The sequence below is a fragment of the Megascapheus bottae genome, chromosome 5 (genome assembly GCF_031878675.1).
Source record: "Megascapheus bottae isolate mThoBot1 chromosome 5, mThoBot2.hap1, whole genome shotgun sequence".
Classification (NCBI taxonomy): Eukaryota; Metazoa; Chordata; class Mammalia; order Rodentia; family Geomyidae; genus Megascapheus; species Megascapheus bottae.
The window spans coordinates 27,322,247-27,338,106 of record NC_143513.1 but is presented as its reverse complement, the minus strand read 5'-3'; the positions used below and the strand labels follow the sequence as shown (position 1 = coordinate 27,338,106).

The window sequence follows — 15,860 nt, the reverse complement described above, 5'->3', positions numbered from 1 at the left end:
GGCTTTTAATTAGCACATGATGAAATATATCCTAGCTGTGCCCATTGCAGTGCATTTTGAGAGCTCATGTGGTATCACGGGAAGCCTGAAGTTTGGGTAGACCTTTCCTTCATTTACTGGGGCTGTGTGGAGTCAACTGTGATGGGCTCTGTAAACAGTAGGGACTGCAGCATCCTTACAACAGAAATCCATGTGGGTATCATGATGACATCCACAACTAGCAGATTGAGGCATACAGAAGCTTTTGTGAAAGTCCAGGTAGTGTGGGCCACCGGGAAAATCCTTGTGGTTGGCCCCCTTCCAGGCTGGTGGCACTCGTACCCCTTGAAGGATTCTAGATTTCCAGCAGGCCTGGTTAAGGATGAGTCTTTGAGTTGTAACTTTGCTTGACCATCCTTCATATAAATTAAGCCACAAATTCCTGTTTTAAGAGGAAGATTATAAAGCAATACATCTTCATAGCAACAAGTAAAAGAAAAACTACAATATTGGCATAAAAGTTATGCTGTCTCCTTAGCTCCCTAGTTCTCAACTGTCATCTCATTTTCCAGTATATTCATCGTCTCGTGAATTTATTTTTATGTTTCCCCAAAGCTTCAGGATATGTCAATATTTTTGTGGCCCAATTTTGTGTTAATGAACAGTTCCACTGTTCCTTCTTGATAGAGCTAAAGGGAATATTTGTGCATTGATCTTTAGTTATTTAATGGATAGGTGATGATGATGATGATGATGATGACGACGATGACGACATAGGTAGATTGATATCCAAAGATAGATATTAAGAGATTATGGATGGACAGACAGATATTCCCACCAATGTGGTTACTGAACTAAAAGGTTTATGTGTTTACAAGTATATGCACATGTGTTTAAAGTTCACTTTATCAGTAGTGTCTAAGCAAGGCTATCTGTCTCTCAATGAAATGAGAAGATATGTAATCTAGTGTGACTGCCTATGGGAATGGACTCTGCCAGTTGTTGTAGTCTGGATTTGGACAAGTTCTTCTGACCACTGGCCTCACAGCCCTAGGATGTAGTGGCAGTGGCCTGAGACATGGTGAAGGCAGTAACCTGGACAATCCATCGTGTTTATTAGCTGCTTCTGTAGTTTCAAGAAACTCTAGAAGATGTTTACGGAGCCCATCTGGGAGGACAGGGACAAACCAAGTGTGTTGACGCAGTGGCATGTGCTTTCACATCTGCCCTGGAACCCTCTTTGAGTCTGAAAGCATCAAGCAATTGGAGGATGGGGGTAAGAGATGCACCCATCAGATTCAGGCACTTGATTCTTTGTGGTTAGAGCTTTGGAACTCATGGTCAGTAGGACCCTTTGTTTCCTTGGTTTAGAGGAGCTGTTGCCCGCACTGCTGTTTTAGCTTACATTTCTGCCTGCATGTCCTGCAGATACCTGCTCAATAGTGTAGAAGTTATCAGTGAGCATCATTACTACTGATTTTCACTTGGACCACCCAATTTTTAGTTAATTAGGGAAACTTGATTTTTTTACTGGAAAATCAGCAATCCAGGAGGGTGTATGGTGTCAGTGAATGTATTTCACTACTTTTTTTAAAGCTGTAATAGTTAATGCACCTAACCATTGGTACAGGTGTCAATGTCTCCGTGATTACTGTATGCAAATCTCATTTCAGTGATGAGTATACTGTTTAAAAAGTAAGGTGCTGAAGATATTTATATGAGTGGTACTTATGGCAGATGTATTGGGCTAGTGAATTGGGGTTTTTGAAGGTGGAAATGGTAATCTACAAATAAATTCACCTGAGTATTATAACTAGATAAATATATGTCCTTAAGAGACAGATCCATAAAGTTTTTCATCACAACTCTTACTCTGTGTTGCTCAGAACTGGAAAAAATGTTGAAGGCTATAGACCTTATTCATTCTTCTTTCTATCATCTTTCTATGTTTATATCATCCTATGCATCCACCCATTCTTGGTGCTGGGAATTGGGCCCAGGGCCTGCTCAGGTTAGGCAAGTATTCTGCTACTGAGCTACACCACAACCCTTACAGCCCTTTTACGATCTTGGCCATTTAACTCACCCTTCCAACAAATCTAATCCAGTTCCACATTTCTTTTCTAAAATTTCAATAAATCTACCAGTTTCCCTTCACCCAAATCTCTACCTATTCTCTATGCCAGACCCATCCATCCGTCTGTCCCTGTTCTGCTTATCCAACTCAACACCCCACTGTTACATGCCACAGGAACAGCAGAATCTCAGCAGACAGTGTACTGGGCTCTGCTGGCCCGAGGGGCTGTGTAGAAGTTGCTGTTCTTGCTAACTCAGTGGGGCTGCTACAGGGCCTTGCAAAGACAGCCAGACTATGGGAGGCTTACTACATGTCGTTTTGCTTGCTTATTGATGGGGTTAGGCAAGAACTTTTCTGAAATTAGATGACCATAAATAAACTCATAACAATGAGTTTCAGGCTGCTGGAGAGGAACCGCTTTTGTTGAGGGTGACACGCAGTGCCCCCAATTAGCCACTGGAACAGTACAGGGATGGCCAGAAAGAAACCATTAAAATGCCATTATTCTACCTCAAACATGAATTATGTTCCAACAGCACCTTTGCAGTCCTCGTATAGTGGGGTTTGCTAAAATTGTCACCCTGTGAAGGAAGTTTGGTTCCATTGCATACTGGGTCTTGGGAGAAAAACTGGGCCCCGAAAGAAAGGCTGGACTACACTACAGGTTCTATCCCTGCATGCTGTGAGGGTACCTGTCCTTCCAGGCTTTTGTGCCACCAGCCAAAATGTAGACAAATCCATGTTCTTACACATCTTAACAATCCACCTGATCAGCCTCTTTGAGAGATGACCTGGACAGTCAGATGATAGAGAAATTGGAGTCCCTATAATACCGTCCCCTTCCTGCCTTCCCTTTCCAATATCTCCTGCCTCTATACTTGTCTCCACAGTGGATGGTCAAGTGGCATCATTGGGGTATCTTCTTTTTGTCGACAACTACATTCTTTTTCTTACTGTGTTTAAGCTCCTTTTAGTGGAAACAAACACCTTATTATAGGATCACTAACTGGTTAAGTCTTTAAATGTCTATGGAGTAGAAATTGGAAATTAGCTATTTCTAGTCCAAGTACTATCTTGATCTCTCTTGACAGTGGGAGTAAACTTCATCATGGGATCATGGGATGTTCCTTTTATCCCATCCCCTTTCTCTTACTCATAGGAAGACCCAATAGGTTTGTCAGGATTGATGGTTTCTTAGAGCTTATGTATATTCAGTACATTACTTGAATATTACTTTTTATCTGATCCCCTAGTTTATGAAGCCATTCCTCATTTTACTGCTGTGGTTGTCAGAGTTAACACATAAGAGTGGTAGGCAGCAGAGCTGGAACCTAAGTCCAGCTCTCAGATTCTGAAGTCCATGCTAGGCCCGAATTTTTCTCCATATTGACACCTTTAAATGGTTATGGCATGGAAGGGGGAAATGTCTAACAAGGAGAATGAGAACCATACAGAGGATGTAATTAGTAAGTGTTTACTGAGTGGGGGAAACCAAAGATCAGGGAGATGCTAAACGGACTTATTCCAATATGTTCCTCAACAGTTATGACTTAAAAGGAGAGTATTTTACCAGAAATGTGGCTGGTCAGCTCTGTTCTGGAAAATGTTTCCCTGTCAGAGATGTATTCTACATAAAAGCCTGGTATCTATCAATTCACGTAAAGAAAATAAATATATGTACTAAAGTTTGTGTTTGAAGATATGCCTGTCAATTTCATCAGAAGAATGAAAAACTGGGGAGAGGGAAAAAAGAAACAAAAAGCAGCATTGCAGAATTCTTCATGTTTGAGTCATTGGAGAATTCAAGTTTGATGCCTTGCAGGCTCTCAAACAGTAAAGAAACATAATGATCCTGGGAGATGTTTATGAGGTAACGTGAAGCTACACAAGCCTGATTGTTAAACTATGTGTGCAGTGTGATGGTAATTATGTCACTGAACACAGATGTTTATCTGTAGAAAGAACATTATAACAGCCTCCTCTTTCTCACACATCACTTGCCCCTCAACGCCCTCCTCATCCTTGTGTGGAAGGTTGTGGGTTTTCCACTATCCCACAGTGGTAGCCCCATTGCTAGTAAGTCTACCAGCACCCCTGAACGCCCTGGTGAGTTCACAGTTGATTCATGGATTCTTCCAGTGAGACATTTAGCCATGGAGTGTGAACCAAAGTCAGGAATGTTAGCTCAGATAGGATAGTCCCTGTGCCTTCTCTCATCCAATACCCCCCTGTTCCGGATAGGCCCACTTGTGAGTCTCTAGCACTCAGCCCCAAGCTGTGTTTTTTTTTGTTTTTATTTTATTTTTTGTCAGTTGTGGGGCTTTAACTCATGGCATGGGCACTCTAAGCCTCTTTGTGTTCAAGGCTAGTGTTCTACCACTTTGAACAACAGTGTCATTTCTGAATTTTGAATGGAGATAAAAGTCTTACCAACACTTTTCTGCCTGGGCTAGCTTTGAACTGCCATTCTCAGATCTCAGCCTCATGAGTAGCTAGGATTATAGGCCTGAGCCATCAGGGCCCAGACAAGCTGTGTTTTTAATGTCAGTTTTATCCCAAAAATTATACTCAGCACCATGAGAGGAGACTTCTGTGATTTACTGGGAGGCAAGGTAATGTGCCCCTTCTAGAGTCCGAGGATAGCAGGAGCCCTGAGATGTACTCTCCCATGTATGCCTCAGACTTTCTGGAGACACTGTGTCCATTGAAGACAGGAGGATATTTGTACTGGCGATCACAACTCACAAGCCACGCATAACACGCAGCCGTCTACCCAAATGTGGTTTTACTCCCATGTTTTCCCTGGGGTCTGGAGATATTAATGAAAAGTTCAACAGAGGAGCCTAAGTTTAAATTGTGTACTGTTCTAAGTGAGAACTTGGGCTGTTCTGCTCAGGATATGAATCAACACTGGGATGTCCACGCTGCATACACTACCCACCTATTAGTTATTTAGTGGCCATATTGAGTTGTACAGATCATCTGTCAAAATGTTGCACTGATTCAATTCAAGTAAACCTTACTTTGCTTTGCTTGAAAACGTTCCTAAAAGGCAAGAGCATAAAGCTGGAGATCTCTTACTATGTCCTTTAAATAAGCTTTATATGGCGAAGAGAGAGAGAGAGGGAGAGGGAGAGGGAGAGGGAGAGAGAGAGAGAGAGAGAGAGAGAGAGAGAGAGAGAGAGAGAGAGAGAGAGAGAGAGAGAAAGAAAGAAAAAAAAGGAAGGAAGAAAAAAAGAAAAGAAATAGCCAATTGTATATAGGATTCAGTACCATCCTTGTTTTAGGAAGCTCCTGGACCCCACCTTGACCTCTGCTGGGGATGAAAAAGGACAGTGATACCGTCTTTTTGCCTTAATTCATCTTTTTTTTTCCATTTTTTAGTATTAGTTGTTGTTGGTGTTGTTTGACAGAACAAGCCCTGAGGCTTACACATGTTAGGCCATCACTGCACCACTAGATACCACTGCATACCTCTCTCATTTTTGCCTTATTTTTCAAATAGTCTTTTTTTTTTTTTTTTTTTTTTTTTTTTTTTGCCCGGGCCGGATTCACTGAAATCCTCTGATTTATGCCTCCTGAGTAGCTGAGATGAGATATGCGCTCCCCCAAGCCCAGATTTATTGGTTGAGAAAGACAAAGTCTCACTAGTTTTTTGCCCAGACTGTGCTGAAACTTCAGTGTTCTCCATCTGTGCCTCTGAGCAGCATGAATTCCCATGCCTTGCCAACTGATTCTCTTGTTTGTTTAAAGTAGGTTGCAGTTTTACTTTTTGTAAAATGATAATATTTTATAAAATTTGTTTTGTCAAAATAACACATATATACAAAGTGAGCAAAACAAACTTGAATTCTTCCGAGCTTTAATGGCAAGCTTGGTATAAAATTTATGTTTAGGCTTAGCTGATGAGAGCCAGTCACTAGGGGGAAATTTTTCAGGGTCTCCTAAATCCCTAGTCAACTTTTCAGAACTAATTTTAAAGTTATTTTTAGAACTGTATCTCCTTCAGACGGGTTTGTAAGGGCTTACTTGTTTTAAGTCTCACTGGAAACTTGACATCCATATATCACATGGATTCCATAGATTCCAGAGTGGGTTTTTTCCCAGTAAGTTTGAACGAGTCTGGTAGAGCTGGAGGTGGGGAAGGGGGGTGGATATTGCATGTGTGTTCTCATTTTTGTAAAGGGAACCCTATAAATACAAGCAGTGTTTCCTTTACCACTCCTTAAATCTCAAAATAACACCATTAATTATAATAAAACTGAAGACACTTTGGTATCGTTACATTGCTACTTCTCTAATGTTAACTTAGCCCATCCTGGTTGGTTCTCCTCTAGCTTGAAGTAAATTGAATTTACCCCAAGACTCCTTGGCATCAAGGACCCCCAGTTGGGGGGACACCCAAGGCACAAAAGCCTTTTGTCCTTCTGAGCCTGTGGCTCATGCTAATGAAGAAGGTAAACCAGAGATGCCAGGGAGCCCTGAGTTGAACTACACCGAGTAACTTTGGCTGCCTTCAGAAACAGAGTTCCACATCTAGCTGGGTGGGGGCTAGGGACAGCAACATCCACCTCATAATTCATTTCCCTCTACCTGCCTTGGCACAGCTGCCCTCCTTTCCCTCCTCAAGGCCCCACAGAATTGCAGTAAAAACAAAGTTTTTACTACGCCCTTGGAGTAAGATTCTAGCATTCTTCCTCCCGTGGACGCCATTACTGGTCCTCTGATTACAACCTGACTTCTTTAGAAGTGCTTAGTGCCCCCCCTTTGCCCCCACTATTTACAAGAGACTTCTGGGGTTACAAGTACCAGCCCATTTCCTCAGAGTGCTTTGGCTCTAAAAAGTATGTTGGACAAAGAAGAATGAAGACAGAACTGGGTTGACACCCAACGGCGCCTTTGAAAACACAGTTACTGTGGGTGTCTAGGAGGGTGAACCTCAGCGACTCTAGGTCAGGCTGTGCACCCTACAGACCAGGCTGTCCTTCCAGGGACATTATGCACCACAGACAGTTGGGGGGGAAGGGAGGCGGGTGCATAGACTTGAGAGTGGCCCATTTTCTATTTTTACAAGGTGATTATCACTGAGCCTTTGACAGAGGCTCACCGCCAAAGTCAGAAGGCCTTTTGAATGCTGTATTGAGATGCCTAAGCTTATAAGTGAGCCAGGAAGGTCTGTCCGTAACAGGAAGCATCAGGGAGGGTCTGTGCAAACTCACAGCATGGAAGACTCAAAGGACCCCCCACACAAACACACACACACTGTCTACCTGCTGGGGACCATAGGAACAGAAGGCCCGGAATCCCTGAGTAGAGTTTAGGGCCATGAAGCTGATATACCTTCAGCTTAACTCCTTTCTCTTTAAGTCTACAAAGCAATGAAGCTTTTGTTGTTCCCTGTTTGTGGTGAATGTATAGGAAATGGCAACAGGAAGTCTGGGAGCATTGGAACATTCTAGTCCTACCCCAGGACTTTTATTATAGGATGTAATGCCCTGCCAGCCAAAGTGCCAGCCTCACAAGGCATCTCCTTCCTTATGTCCCCCTTAACTTTGAAAGGGATTATGTGCTATGGACATAATTATGTCTTCTTTCATAATACTGTTTTATTTTAAAAAGCAATTAGCTATTTGCACAGACAAAAGGAAATAGAGGATTTAGGAGTTAGCTTTCGCAGCTGAATTGTTCTTATCATAGATTGTGACATTGGCTCTCTCTGAATTGGAATTCTGGATCAGAAGTAGCCTTGAAGGTCCTGCTCCCACCCCCTTTCAGGTTGCCTGCAGGTCTTCAGCAGGAGCCTGTGCAATTACAAATCCATGGGAGATCCACACACATCCCAGGGTAGCAGGCACAAGAGAGCATCTCATGAGTAGCCAGTGCCATGGTTGTCACTGTGAGGCCAGTGCTGTGTACGAATTCTCACTTTGTAGATGGGGCCCCAGATAGGCTGCGTAACTCAGCCAAATTCCCACAGCTAGTGCTTGAGTGGCAGGGTTGTCATCCTGTGACCCCAGAGCTACTTCTCAACCCCACTCTGTGTCAAGATGTCCTGCTGATGTTTGCAAATCAAACTGGTTCTCAGAGCTGTGTCCCCATGGCACACAGGAGGAAAGTAGATCTTAGAAAGTGAAGTCTTAGACTACAGAGTAGTAGCCAGCTGAGCCAGGATGGAACTCTTGTTTCCTCTGGTTTTATCCGGGTTCACATATTCCCTAGACAGTTTTCCCCTAGAACATAATTGCCTGTAATGTCAGTCTTTCCATGCTGACCCATGAGTTGTTGTGGGATGAGAGCCTTGGCCTGCTTGAGAGAACCTTCTGTGCAGGAACCAGGAGCCCCTTCATGAACCAGGGAAATACAGGCTACTCCCTGGAGTCCTCTGACCTGGGGCTATTGCACTGACCCTGGAGAGACACAGCCTGAATGGCTTTCAAAAGGAGCCATCAGCACTGTTCAGGGGCTATTAAAGAGACTATTGGTACAGTACAGAGTACTTTTTGTGGCAAGGGGCTGGCTCTTCCCTTTGACCTTAGCCTTGTGCCTTATGTATTTACTATAAATAAACATTCCAATTGGTAGCTCCAAGCCTTTGCCCAGCTCCAGACTATCGGTGTGTGTAATGGCTTACCTCAAGTTCTGTCTTGAAGACTTGTTTTGTTGCAGTCAGTGGGCCCTGCTGTGTTTGGAGAAGTCAGCAGAGCATGATTTGTGGGGAACAGAGGCCCACAACTGAAGCATGATGCCTTCAGGCACAGTCTACACAGCCCAGGCGCCTGCCTGCCTATTGCCACTCTGGTCTGTCCTGCTAACCTAGCCTTTAGTGATAGCTTTAACACTCAGATTATTTATAGCTCTTTGGGGCTGGGGGGATGGTTGCTGAGGTGCAGTAGAAGGCTGAAGCAAGCGTTTAAAGAAAAGTGCAATGGGACTGAAAAGACAAATAGAGAAGCTGAGGCACTCATCCCTTGGCAGATGTCACACCTCAGTGTAACAGAACTTCATTCAGGAGACAATGGACACTAATCACAGTTCAACATTTAGAAGCTTAGGAAGACTGGAATTTCTTTTGAGGCTTAGGGGGAAAAAAGAAAAAGGAAAGAAAATATTGCTTTGCTTATTCTCACAATTGGTTCAAGTATAACATGTCTGAACCAGGACCCCTGAACCATTTTCAGTAAATTCTGGGTGTGGAAGGTAAAGGGGGCATGCTGGGTCGTTACAGTGACCACATATATAAGGCATCCTTTGAAGGCAGTTGTAGTTTCTAAACACCTCTTGTTCTTTCAGGTTTAAAAAAAAAATGTTCTTACCTAGAGACCAGATACATATTTTCTTGGCTCAAATTAAATGTTATTTTCATAGACTGAGTCAGCCATTTCAGCTGTATGTGAATATCTCACTTGTTAGGTGGAAATGTACTTTCACTGAGTGAAACATAAATTCCAGAAAAGGGATGGGTGGATTTCTCTTAAAGTGAAAGTGGTTAGAAAGCCAGTCCTGGGATTTCTCTGTGTCAGGAAATGGCAGATCAGACCTTCGAAGTGGGGGGATGGTGGTAATTCCTCCACCACATTGAGGAGAGAGCCCCCCTCCTAATCCCCCAGCTGGCCCTGCTGCTCACAATGAATTAACCCCTTCCCAGCCTTGACTCAGAGTGAGGTTTGATCCAGCTCTGGGCAGCTCAACCCATGCAAACTGATATGGTTAGATTCCCCATCTCCTCCAGGGACCACAGTTCAAAACACATAAATTTCATGGGGGAAGGGAGGGAGCTTGTCCTGGTGATGATGACCTGACATTCAGGGCCTGGCCTGGCTTGGCCTGGCTTAGTCTGTGGGCAGAACCAGTTCTAAAGATGCAATTAGTCACAGGTCTGGTCTGGAACCAGAGAGTGCACGTGCTTTAGCCTCTGAGTTGTCTGCTATTGCTGCTTTGCCCAGGGATTTTCCTGGCTGATCAGACTGAGCTGGTGTTGTTGTTGTTCCTGCTGTAGCCTTCCCTATGCTCGTCCTCAGCTTCACCCCGGGTCTCCCTGCAGAGAAATGGGAGAGGAGCCTGTGGGTAATTACATCAGTCCTGGGAAGGACGAGGTTGGGCTGCTGGCCTGATTTGGTTCACTACCTTGGGGACTTGTATGAGACAGTGAGCAGGCAGAGGTAGCCTCTGGTCATGGCACAGCTTGCCAGGGACAGCGAGAAGAGATGAGAACAAATTCCCAGGCCAGAGGCAATTACAATTTAAAATGCCATCTTGTCCCTCTAACTGCTTTTTCCATGCCATTGTGGTAAGATTGGTGTGGACTTTTTTTTAAATGCCTCTCACCATGCCCTATACATCACATTCCCCAGGCCAATATCACAGCTGTGGCAGGCTGCACTTATAATCCTCTGGATTTCTGTTTGCCTGCCATTGCCTGGGAGCTTTTTCCATTTTCACAGTTTTCCACAGGACCAGGAAAATGAAGCTTGCTTGGGATCTTGTGGGAGGAAGGTGCCAAAAAAATTTCATGACTGTTCTTACTGTGTCCTTTTTATTAGTTTACATTTAGTGTATCCGTGTTCGTTTATCTCATCTTCCTGCTAAGCCTTGGGAAATGTGAGGGGTGAGGGCAACAGAAACAGGGAGCCTGAGGCCAGGAATGAAGAAAGTGAAAGTCCTTCAGGAGATGCAGGAAAAAGATGGACCTTAATCAAAATGCATTGTATTCATAAACTGTTATGGTGAATGAACCAAAACCCCTTGATACAACTACTTAAATATAATTTTACAGAATAAATTAAAACAGCAAAAAAAAATGTTAGGATGAAAAGAAGAGGGACAGCAGTGTTTGGTTACTTGGCTTGTTCTTAAAATTGCTTCAAGTGTAAAAAGTCCAATCACAGACCACCCACGTAGCATTTTAAGTGAATACTATCAAGTCCCTAGCCAGATCAATAATTTGCTTGTGTGCTCCATGTTTCCATCTGGAGTCTGGGGCACCTTTAGAATGTGCTGTGCCTTAGAGGGAGGGGAGAGCCCTGAAACTATTGTCCTGTCTTATGGCAAGAAAGAGAAAGATGGAGGGAGAAGGAAAGAAAAAAGGAAGGAAGGAAGAAAGGAAGGAAAGGAAAGGAAAGGAAGAAGGGAGGGAGGGAGGAAGGGAGGGAGGGAAGAAGGGAGGGTGGGAAGGAGGGAGGAAGGGAGGGAAGGAGGGAGGGAGGGAGGGAAGGAGGGAGGGAGGGAGGGAGGGAGGGAGGGAGGGAGGCTTGCATGTTGAAGCACTCTGGTTTCTTATTTTCTTGGTTTTCTTTAAAGGTAAAATACATCTATTTGTCTCCTTTGTGTCCTTCAGGATGTTAAAGTCTTTAGTGAAGATGGAACAAGCAAGGTCGTGGAGATTCTAGCAGACATGACGGCCAGGGACCTGTGCCAGCTGCTGGTTTACAAAAGCCATTGTGTGGATGACAACAGCTGGACACTGGTGGAGCACCACCCACATCTCGGATTAGGTAGGGGACAGGCTCAGAGAAGGAATGGTCCCTAGGAACACCAGTGTGAAATCAAATGGAGCGCCTATGCCAAATGTTGAACGGTGCTGTCTATCCCCTCCCAGACTGGCCAGAAGTTCATCTGTGACTCTTGACTCATCCTGCCCCAATCCCTTTTACTTGTCCTAAATTTTGCCCCTTCACTCTTTTTTGAAAGCCTTGCCTAGGGTGGTTGGAGCAGTAACTTCCCATAGGTTCAAATACAGCAGGACGGACCCCTGTGAATATAGCTGCCCTCCAGGCTATCGGGATCAGATCGTGCTGCACATCTGTTGGTTGGAGAAGGAGGGGCCCTAGGAAGATACAGACACTGGTACCACTAGATTGCAGCTTCTACTATTCACCAAGCTACTGATATGAAGGGAGACGTAGCTCTGGGCTGTAGCCCAGGGCACAGAAACCTGCTAGTAATCAGAACACATTCTAAAGCAATCACATCTGAGTTTGGTACTTACATGGGATCTCTTTCTGAGCTGGTTAGTGATACCTGATGTGTGTGTGTGTGTGTGTGTGTGTGTGTGTACTAGAGGACAAGAGACTAGTTTATGTATCATGGAACACTTGAAACTCTATACACTTATTTCCAGAAGTGACTGATTTGTGGTAAATTGTTTGGTCAGGTGGGCTCTCCTAGGAAAAGATGCATATTTAGACTTTAGTTCTAAGTCTTGCAGAATAATACCCAGTGCCTGAAAAAACATTTGCAGGTATTTAAGGCAAGCATTTTCTCTAAATCAATAGCTATATTTCTTCCATGTCTCAAAGGAGAAAAAAAGATAAATATTGCAAATGTCTCACAGTTTTAGATTCTTCTTATAACCATTTTTTCTTGACAGTCAATACATTAAATCTCAACCTCTAGGTCTTAGAATATTCACTTAACTGCAAATTATTCTTCCAACAAAGAGCATGCAATTTAAGTCTAAATAAGGTAATGTAAATTTGCACTATTACTTTTAGGCACTATTTTCTGACTCTCCCTGGACTTTTAAATCCCTGACATGGTTTGGAATAAGCAAATAGGACTTGTGCTGGTTTTTCCAATCCATATGAATCACCAGCCTGTTTATGTGAGAACAGAGACTTCTCTCTTGTCACTAGCAGTTTTCTGGCAGGTCCATTTGCCTGTTTCACGGTGAGTGGCTGTGCTGTCACTCTTGCTCCCATAGAGACAGGCTGACTGTCACATCAAGTTCCAGTTTAGGACATCCGCGACTGAATCCTACCTTGATCTAGAGACCCTCAAAAGCATCTGTTAACACACAGATAACTTAGATTTTAAGCAATAGTAGGAAGCCAGTATAGAGTGGGGGGGGAGGGGCTGCTATGATTATAGGCTGTGCAGGGCCATATCTACTATCTGCACTGCATTTGTGTGTAAGCAGAGGAAGTGCTGAAGAACCAAGAGTCTGTGGTCCTTCCCAGTACCTAGTGTCTGCTCCTGAGATCATTCACTAACTCCAGCTACCTGAGGTAGTTGGTGTAAAACTATTCTCTTGGTTTAAAAAGCCCTTGGCACTTGATCTTAAGTGGGCATATTCTATGTTTTTTTAAACATTTTTTAATGAGGTAAGTCCATTGCAGTTAAAGATTTTTTTTGCCAGCTCTGGGGCTTGAACTCAGGGCCTGAGCACTGTTCTTGGGCTTTTCTCGAGGCTAGAGCTCTACCACTTGAGTCACAGCATCGCTTCCAGCTTTTTTCTATGTATGTGGTACCAAGGAATCAAACTCGTGTCTTCGTGCATGCTAGACAGGCATTCTACCACTAGGCCAAACTCCCAGCCCTGTTCTATGTGTTTTGATGCTCAAGGGCTAATTCTTTGAGTATGCTTCTCCTAATGAGCACTTCCCCCAAAACCCTGTCGTCAGGAATGCTTCAGCCTTAGTGGCTAGGAGTAAAAACTCTCAGCCATGAAAACTGTCTCCTTCCATGCCACTCATCAGCCTGTGGTCAGTCCATCTGAGAGTGTCATCATGAGCCCAATCTTTTAACAGGTTATACTGGAACTGTCTAAGCATATGAACTATAGGTGTTTGGAAGCTTCACACATAAAGGACATAGTGAAACGGCCTACAGACAGATCACATAAATTACTTTTTTAAAATTGTTATTATAAAGATGATGTACAGAGGGGTCATAGTTACATAAGTCAGGTAAAGAGAACATTTCTTTTTTGATAATGTCACCCATTTTCCTTACCACATTACTTTTTATAGAAATAGAAAAGACACGAGATTAAATGTGAAGAATGGCATCTTAATGCCACCCCTCCAAACTTGAACATGGGCTTGCAAGTAAACTCCATTCTTGACAGCCTGGCAGTACCAATGCCAGGGCCCTTTCATTCAGGCCCCAAATGACCGTGAGTGGCTGTGTCATAGGCACAGGAAGTCAAGCAAGACAATGGGAACGTGGGCATAGGGGGCACAGGAAAGAGAAGCAAAGTTCCACAGGACCCTGTGAGTGTTAGAAACATGAGAAAGTCTGATGTCCCAAGAATTAGGCTAAAGCATCCAGGAAAAGCAGTGACCCTCGGTTGGTCTACTTATAGTTTTGTGTTTGATCCTGGTCAGGTAGAAATTTCCTGCAAATCACTTTTTAGATGCTTGCAACCACAATACTCAGACCCATATGTGTCCGATAGAGAAGGTTTGAGTCAGGTGCCAGTAGTCCACACCTGTCAATTCTAGCTGCTTAGGAGGCTGAGATCTGAGGATCCTATTTGGAAGCCAGCTAGGCAGAAAAATCCATGAGACTCAACTCCAGGTAATCAGCAGATGAAGCAATAATGAAGACCCTGAGCTCAAGCCCAGTACCAGCACACACACACACACACACACACACACACACACACACACACACAAAATATTGGACAGATCAGGCTGTTTTGATGCACTCTTCATGACAAGGCCTTCCCAGATTGCTTTTACATTTACAAATGCCAAATGGTGTCTTTTCACATAAGCTTTAGAGAGAAAAAGAAGGCCAATGGCAGGGTTTCTGATGACATCCAGTGGCTTTCTCTGATGACTCTCTTCCCAGATTTTTTCCTAGAAGGCTTGGAGCTTATCAACAGCTTTTCCTCTCCATGGGCAAGCAGTGCTTAGGGACAAGTGACTAGGTGAGCTGTCAGTCCATAAGTAATCCAGAGGAAGTCTGTGATGTCAGGTGGGGATGCTAAGATGAGCTCTCGCCTATGTGTTAGACCTGTGGATCCTCCATAGCAACTGGGCGGCACAGATTTCAGCTGAGTCACAAGTAGCTGCATTTTGTCTTTGTGGCTGTGCCCGACATTTTAGTTGTCTCCTTGTAGAATAGGGCAAGGCTCAGCGACTAAGGCTCAGTTTTAGAAGTTGAAAAAAATACTAATATCCTTCAAGGAATCTTCACCTCTTCCATGAATACAAAGTATTTTTGGAATGCCATGATGAAAAGTGGTAGTCCAGTTTAATTAAGGCCACTGGAATAACAGGAAGTTTACAGGCAGCCATGTGAGCTAAAACTGGAGGAAAGAGCTTGGCACACTTGCTGTCCATTCCCTGAGTGGCCACTTTCCCAAGAGCATTTTGTGGCAGCCTGTGGCCAGGCAGACCTAGACCCTCAAGGAAAGGACTTGTGTTTCCCAGGTCGTTGAGAAAGGAAATGGGAGTGGATGCCGTGGGTGTGTTTGTTCTAAGACCCCACCTAAAGATTCCAGGGGCTACCAGGTCACAAGAATGACCCAAATGAAAGAAGCATAGTCCTTTTGGGATGCACAGGCTAACTTGGCTTCTTTTTCAAATTCTGAGATCACTTAGAAATGCTTTTTCTCAAACTTTGTCCCTCCCTTCCAAACGGAGATTTCTAAAGACTCGCTCTGGCATCAGGAAAGAAGCTGGGGACTTCCAAGGACAACCGCCCAGCCCTTCTCCAGCCCCTCCATCTAGAACATGCTGGCCTTAGTGTGCACTGACCTTCTGTACACTTCTCTCTTGTTTATTCATCATTTAACGCAGCCTTTCCTTACATCATCGTTTTTGTGGAGCTACTCAGCAGATATTGTGATCTCCATCAGACACCCCGACAGGTAGATTGGTGAAGAGTTAGTAATAGTCTCTGTGGAAGCCGAGGGTTTAAGCATCAAGGAGAATCCCATTCTCAAGTAATCCTACTTTTTTTTTAAATAGGGGTGTGTGTGTGTGTGTGTGTGTGTGTGTGTGTGTGTGTGTGTGTGTGTCTGTGTGTGTCTGTGTCTGTGTCTGTGTCTGTGTCTGTGTGTGCATGCGCATACTGT

At 43.9% G+C, this 15,860-nt stretch overlaps 1 protein-coding gene across 2 annotated transcripts in view; it reads left to right on the top strand.

The window, feature by feature from the left end:
* Window positions 1–15,860, top strand: part of Grb10 (growth factor receptor bound protein 10) — a 147,313-nt gene that overhangs the window by 111,455 nt on the left and 19,998 nt on the right. For both annotated transcript variants that reach the window (XM_090332843.1, XM_090332842.1), the window contains one exon: window positions 11,391–11,547. In XM_090332843.1, the coding sequence (XP_090188969.1) occupies window positions 11,391–11,547 (157 nt within the window). The remainder of the gene's footprint in view (window positions 1–11,390; window positions 11,548–15,860) is intronic.